Genomic DNA, 6,877 nt, shown 5'->3' with positions numbered 1-6,877 from the left:
TCTATCTATCTATCTATCTATCTATCTATCTATCTATCTATCTATCGGTCTATCGATCTATCGATCTATCTGTCTGTCTGTCTATCTATCTATCTATCTATCCATCCATCCATCCGTCTATCCGTCTATCTATCTATCTTTCTGTCTGTCTGTCTGTCTGTCTGTCTGTCTGTCTGTCGGTCTGTCTATCGGTCTGTCTGTCGGTCTGTCTGTCTGTCTATCGGTCTGTCTGTCTGTCTGTCGGTCTGTCTATCGGTCTGTCTGTCTGTCTATCTATCTATCTATCTATCTGTCTGTCTGTCTGTCTATCGGTCTGTCTGTCTGTCTGTCGGTCTGTCTATCTGTCTGTCTGTCGGTCTGTCTGTCTGTCTATCGGTCTGTCTGTCTGTCTGTCGGTCTGTCTATCTGTCTGTCTGTCTGTCTATCTATCTATGTCTGTCTGTCTGTCTGTCAGTCTGTCTATCTATCTATCTATCTATCTGTCTGTCTGTCTGTCTGTCTGTCTATCTATCTATCTGTCTGTCTGTCTGTCTATCGGTCTGTCTTTCTGTCTATCTATCTATGTCTGTCTGTCTGTCTGTCAGTCTGTCTGTCTATCTATCTATCTATCTATGTCTGTCTGTCTGTCTGTCTATCTATCTATCTATATCTGTCTGTCTGTCTGTCTGTCTGTCTATCTATCTATCTATCTATGTCTGTCTGTCTGTCTGTGATCAGACATCTATCAATCACCATTTTATATTATAGCAGTGCTAATAAATCATTTTTGCTTTTGACAAAATGAAGAAATATAATAATAATAGGCCTAGATATATATATAATATATATATATATATAATTATATATTTATAGATATATATAGAATTATAATTCAATGTCATTATTACATTTCTTCATTTGTGCCATAACATTATATTATATATATATTACTTATAATAGTTCTACGTAATACTTTTTCAAAATATTGAATATGATTTTGGTGTAACTTAGATTGATGTTCAAAACTTTACTCTGGCTTAAATGTAATTTTGCAATTTTATTAGTATATACATGTATGTATGTATGTGTGTAATCATTATTAATATTTTTTTTTTAATAAAAATATTTATGAACAGCAGCCTTGTTCTCTACGCCACACCACTTAGAATGACCTTTAAACCTTTTGTCTAGATGTCATTTGTTATATTTGTGCTTGTTTGTTTATTTCAGATTCTCTGATGGCTCGGGTGGATGAAGTGTCTGAAGAGGGCAGTGTGACTGTAACTCAGGACCCGCCGAAGGCCACAGAAACCTGCATCTACTGCTTCTCCGAGCCGCCCGGCCATCACCATGACAACGGTGCGCTCCATCACCCGGTTCAGACCGGGCCGTTCAGGATCATATGTTCACCGACACAAACAAGCATATGATAATAACGCCAGATCCGCGCGCTGAGGAATAGAAAGCATGAAACTCTACTGCACACTTCATTCCTCAAGCATTCCTATGGAAACGTGACTTCACTTCAGTTTTAATAAAATTAAGTTAATGCTGTTTTCAATAGAGCACAACACACTTTCAAAGCCTCTTGATTCCGAAAGTAGCGCCCCCATTCTTTTTCTAGAAAATAAAAGCCAATAAAGTTAATGTAAAGAGAGTGTTGGGAAGTTACACTCTAAAAAATGCTGGGTTGTTTCAACCCAACTTTGGGTCAGATATGGACTAACCCAACTTGTGGGTTAAAAATGTAATTTAAAAATTTAACCCAATGGTTGGGTTAGTCTATATTTGACCCAAAGTTGGGTTGAAACAACCCAGCATTTTTTAGAGTGTACTTTGGAAATGTAAGAATAGGTTACAGATTACAAGTTACCCTGTTTAAAATGTAACAAGTAGTGTAACTATTTAAATTACTTTATTAAAGTAGTGTAACGGAGTACTTTTCTAATGAATGTTTTCAGCGGTTATATTCTCAAGCATTTAAAGCAGGCAGGGTTAACATTACAGTAGTGCTCAACACTGAACACGGTCAAAAACCCTTCATCACTTGAATTAAGATGATAAAGATTTCATGTTAAAGCACAGCCACCACAAAATCAGACTTTGAGATCGTTGTGGTGTTAAATGCAGATTTCAAATCATAAGATGTAGTTTAATAGCTGCGATACTGTTTTTGAAACAAATCTCTGCATAGCTATGACAGGCATCTAACAATGCCTTGGGGAAAAAATCAGTTAATCTTAAAAAATAAAACATATACATAAACCCAAATAGGAAATAAAACAGTTATCGAATAAGCATGTGTCCTGTTCAACTCCTGAAACATTGGCGTCTCATATTTTTAAAGCAGTCACTGTAATTTGGGAAAGAAATCAATTAAATTGGGTGTGTGTGAAGATCACTTGAGTATTAGAGTAATATACACTTCTATAAAGTATATATGTATATATACACACACACACACACACACAGTGCTGGGGAGTAACTGATTACATGTAATCTGGACTACGTAATCAGCATTTTAATATTGCATTTTAAAATGCTCATAATCAGATTACTTTATGGATTGCATGATTGCATATTACTTGATATTATGATGCAGGGCTTCCCAATCTTTTTTTTGTCAGTCAAACCCTTTGACCTTAAATATTTACTTGAAGTCCCCCTGAGATTTAAAGTTAATATTTCAATCATTTAACGACACATTTGCTTGTTCACATTTCTCTGATGTCGGTTAATGGTCACATCACGTAAAAATAAAAAACATTTCTAATGTAAGAATTTAGCTCGCAAGTAATCTAGAAGTAATCCAAAATTAGTCAGAATACATCTCCCCAGCACTGTGGTAATATAGTATTTTAATAGAAATTCAGCTACTGAACATGATTTTGTGGTTTTCATTTAACAACATCAGAGTTGTATGCATCTTGAAATGCTCATAATCAACTTTTCATTAGAGAAAAATTAATATTTTGTCTTCTGGAACCTTCTGATGTTCTGTTTAAGGCAGGACACTACAGGTGAATGAAAATTAACTAAAATATCACCATATTTTCCCCAACTGATTAATTACAGTACATTAAAATAAATAGTTTTATAATACAAGTTACATACACACACACACACTGGGTACGGAAAGTATTCAGACCCCCTTAAATTTTTCACTCTGCCATAAAGCCCCGACTGGTGGAGGGCTGCAGTGATGGTTGACTTTCTACAACTTTCTCCCATCTCCCGACTGCATCTCTGGAGCTCAGCCACAGTGATCTTTGGGTTCTTCTTTACCTCTCTCACCAAGGCTCTTCTCCCCCGATAGCTCAGTTTGGCCGGACGGCCAGCTCTAGGAAGGGTTCTGGTCGTCCCAAACGTCTTCCATTTGAGGATTATGGAGGCCACTGTGCTCTTAGGAACCTTAAGTGCAGCAGAAATTTTTTTGTAACCTTGGCCAGATCTGTGCCTTGCCACAATTCTGTCTCTGAGCTCTTCAGGCAGTTCCTTTGACCTCATGATTCTCATTTGCTCTGACATGCACTGTGAGCTGTAAGGTCTTATATAGACAGGTGTGTGGCTTTCCTAATCAAGTCCAATCAGTATAATCAAACACAGCTGGACTCAAATGAAGGTGTAGAACCATCTCAAGGATGATCAGAAGAAATGGACAGCACCTGAGTTAAATATATGAGTGTCACAGCAAAGGGTCTGAATACTTAGGACCATGTGATATTTCAGTTTTTCTTTTTTAATAAATCTGCAAAAATGTCAACAATTCTGTGTTTTTCTGTCAATATGGGGTGCTGTGTGTACATTGAGGAAAAAAAAATAACAAATGATTTTAGCAAATGGCTGCAATATAACAAAGAGTGAAAAATTTAAGGGGGTCTGAATACATTCCGTACCCACTGTGTGTATATATATATATATATATATATGAGTTTAAATATACAAATGAAGCATTACCTACTTAAATATGCATACATTTCCAAAACAGAAATCTGAATATTGGATAAAGCCAGATTCAAATTTCTGGTTTGATTTTGTTGATATATTAATTTTATTTTATTTATTTATTGTTAGTTTTATCACGCCATAAATCAGAAAATACTGCCAATATGCAAACAGAAATACATTTTCACCATGTTTTTAGGAATGAAATGATGTATAGAATCAGGTGACTTATATAAACAAACCCCTCAGTAAAAACCTTCAGAATTCAGACTGGAATAAAACTCTAAAGTCTGATGTATGAAAGCGCTGCCGAGGTGGAGAAAAACAACAACTGAAATCTACAGACACAAACAGATAAAGAGCAATAAAATAAACACTTAAATGTGTGATTTGTATATTTCCCCCCTCTATTCTGAATGTTCTGGAAGTGAAACATTCGAAACAGATCACAATCTGCATGAAAAGCAATGGTTTAGTCTGTAGTGTCCTGCTTTAAAAGAGGGTTTCAGCTGATTTTTTTCCAAATAAAGATGGCCTAAAAACAGAGCGAAAGAGGCGCTGAATGCAGAGAAAGTTAAAAACCAGAACAAAGGGTTCAGAGGATCATGAAACGAGAGAGAAATTAATTAAAAGAGAAAAATGCAAAGATAAAAACTCGCTGAATCCGAAAGACTTCCATCCCGAGGGAAGCAGGAAAAATTAACACACAAATCTGAATGAGAGCGAATCACACGACACAGCGCTTATTTCTTCATTGATTTGTTTTACATACATTACATACATACATAGATACATAATTAACATTTATAAAATCCTCCCCAAAGTCTTTTAGCATCCAGTTTAAATGGCATGCCAAGTTTGAGTACTGATTCAGTACACACACACACACACTCACACTCACACACACACACACACACACACACACACACACACACACACACACACACACACACACACACACACACACACACACACACACACACACACACACACACACACACACACACACACACACACACACACACACACACACACACTTTAACAACACCAACACACAGGTGCCCACATACCTGCATGCGCTCACACACACTCAGATAGCACACGTGTACACGGATATGCGCACACACACACACGTATACACAGATATGCATACATGCGCTCGCTCACTCACTCACACACACATAGCACACATATGTGTACACGGATATGACAGATATGCATACATGCACTCACACACACACACACACACACACAGGTGCCCACATACCTGCATGCGCACACACACACTCAGATAGCACACGTGTACACGGATATGCACACACACACACACGTATACACAGATATGCATACATGCGCTCGCTCACTCACTCACACACACATAGCACACATATGTGTACACGGATATGCACACACACACACACACGTATACACAAATATGCATACATGCGCTCGCTCACTCACTCACTCACACTCACACACTACATGCGCTCGCTCACTCACTCACACACACATAGCACACATATGTGTACACGGATATGCACACACACACACGTATACACAAATATGCATACATGCGCTCGCTCACTCACTCACTCACACTCACACACTCACACACACACACACACACACACATACCTGAATGCACACACATACACACTCAGATAGCACACATATGTGTACACGGATATGCACACACACACACATACACACAGGTGCCCACATACCTGCATGTGCGCGCACACACACACTCAGATAGCACACGTGTACACGGATATGCATACATGCACTCACACATACACACACACACACACACACACACAGTCAGATAGCACACATATGTGTACACGGATATACATACATGTACTCACACACACACACACACGGCTGAGGATAACACTGCTGAATCAAGCCATGAAAGGAAAACGTCTTCATTCACAATGCATCTGAAACATGACAAGCCTTCACGACCAAACCGGCAACTGAAAGAGTCCAACGAAAGATTAAAGATGCGACGAAGCAGAAACACCTTCTTCCCGCTCATATCGAACCACGTGAAGAGAGAAAAGATGAGGGTATAGGACACATAAACAGAAACAATGACTTATAAAAATAGATTTATATATATATCTGCGTGGGTGACATTTCCAGCCCAAAGAAAAAGACGACAAAAACGAGGGCAGAGATGTGCTGTGAATTAAAAAAAACAAATCAAAAGTGCTGGATGAGGATTTCAGTATTTCCAAACTCAAGCGACGAACGACAATATAGGTTTACGCTGAAGTCAATAACACCTTTCTTTTGCATTCAAGTACATCAATAATGCATACGAAGAAATAAAAAAGGAATATTTTTCCCTCATATACTTCTCGGAAAATCATTGGAGGAGGATGAGAAAATGCGAGCAAATGTTTCCGATTCGTTCTTGAAGAAAAGGCGACTAAAAGTGAAATGCGAGTGCTGAGATGTAGTGAGAACTCCATCATCTCCTCCTCTTTCTGTCAAGTATGCTCCGGTTGCTCAGTGCAGATTGGTTTAGCTGTCATTTTTTTCCTTTTTTTTTAATTGTATGTTGTTCTTTCGCTTTTCTGTAGTGAGAAAGGCTGCATTTGTATGTGGTAGCGCTCTTGTCAGGCTGGATGGTTTGCTTCACTCATATGATCCTCCCTTCACAGCTTTGACTCGGCTGCTCCTGCATCTCCATTATTCATATTCAAGGAACTGTTTATGGTAAAATAACAAGTACCTGCAAAAAGGGAAAATATATTTAAATTTTTTTTTTTAGAAACCACAGTAAAAAATAAATAAATATTTTTTTTTATTTAAATTTTTTATAATATGTATTATTATTTGGAATAAATTTGTACTTTTTTTAATTTAATGTAATTTTAGTTACTATATGGTTATATAAGTTAATTTAGATTTTACAAATTTTTATTCCAGTTTTAGTTTGTTA

At 37.4% G+C, this 6,877-nt stretch overlaps 1 protein-coding gene and 1 pseudogene across 1 annotated transcript in view; one reads left to right on the top strand and one right to left on the bottom strand.

Annotated features, from left to right (window-relative positions):
- The window catches only part of tnfrsf13b (TNF receptor superfamily member 13B), a 3,496-nt gene extending 1,956 nt beyond the window's left edge, over positions 1-1,540 (top strand). The window contains exon 4 of the mRNA XM_016493074.1: positions 1,210-1,540. Within this exon, the coding sequence (XP_016348560.1) occupies positions 1,210-1,409 (200 nt within the window). The 3' untranslated portion in view covers positions 1,410-1,540. The remainder of the gene's footprint in view (positions 1-1,209) is intronic.
- Positions 1,541-6,484: 4,944 nt separating this feature from the next.
- The window catches only part of LOC107693648 (ubiquitin carboxyl-terminal hydrolase 22-like), a 50,586-nt pseudogene continuing 50,193 nt past the window's right edge, over positions 6,485-6,877 (bottom strand).

Source organism: Sinocyclocheilus anshuiensis, unplaced genomic scaffold, assembly GCF_001515605.1.
Source record: "Sinocyclocheilus anshuiensis isolate Anshui unplaced genomic scaffold, SAMN03320099.WGS_v1.1 scaffold546, whole genome shotgun sequence".
Classification (NCBI taxonomy): domain Eukaryota; kingdom Metazoa; phylum Chordata; class Actinopteri; order Cypriniformes; family Cyprinidae; genus Sinocyclocheilus; species Sinocyclocheilus anshuiensis.
Note: the sequence above shows the minus strand (reverse complement) of the source record. Positions and strands in the feature narration are given on the sequence as shown.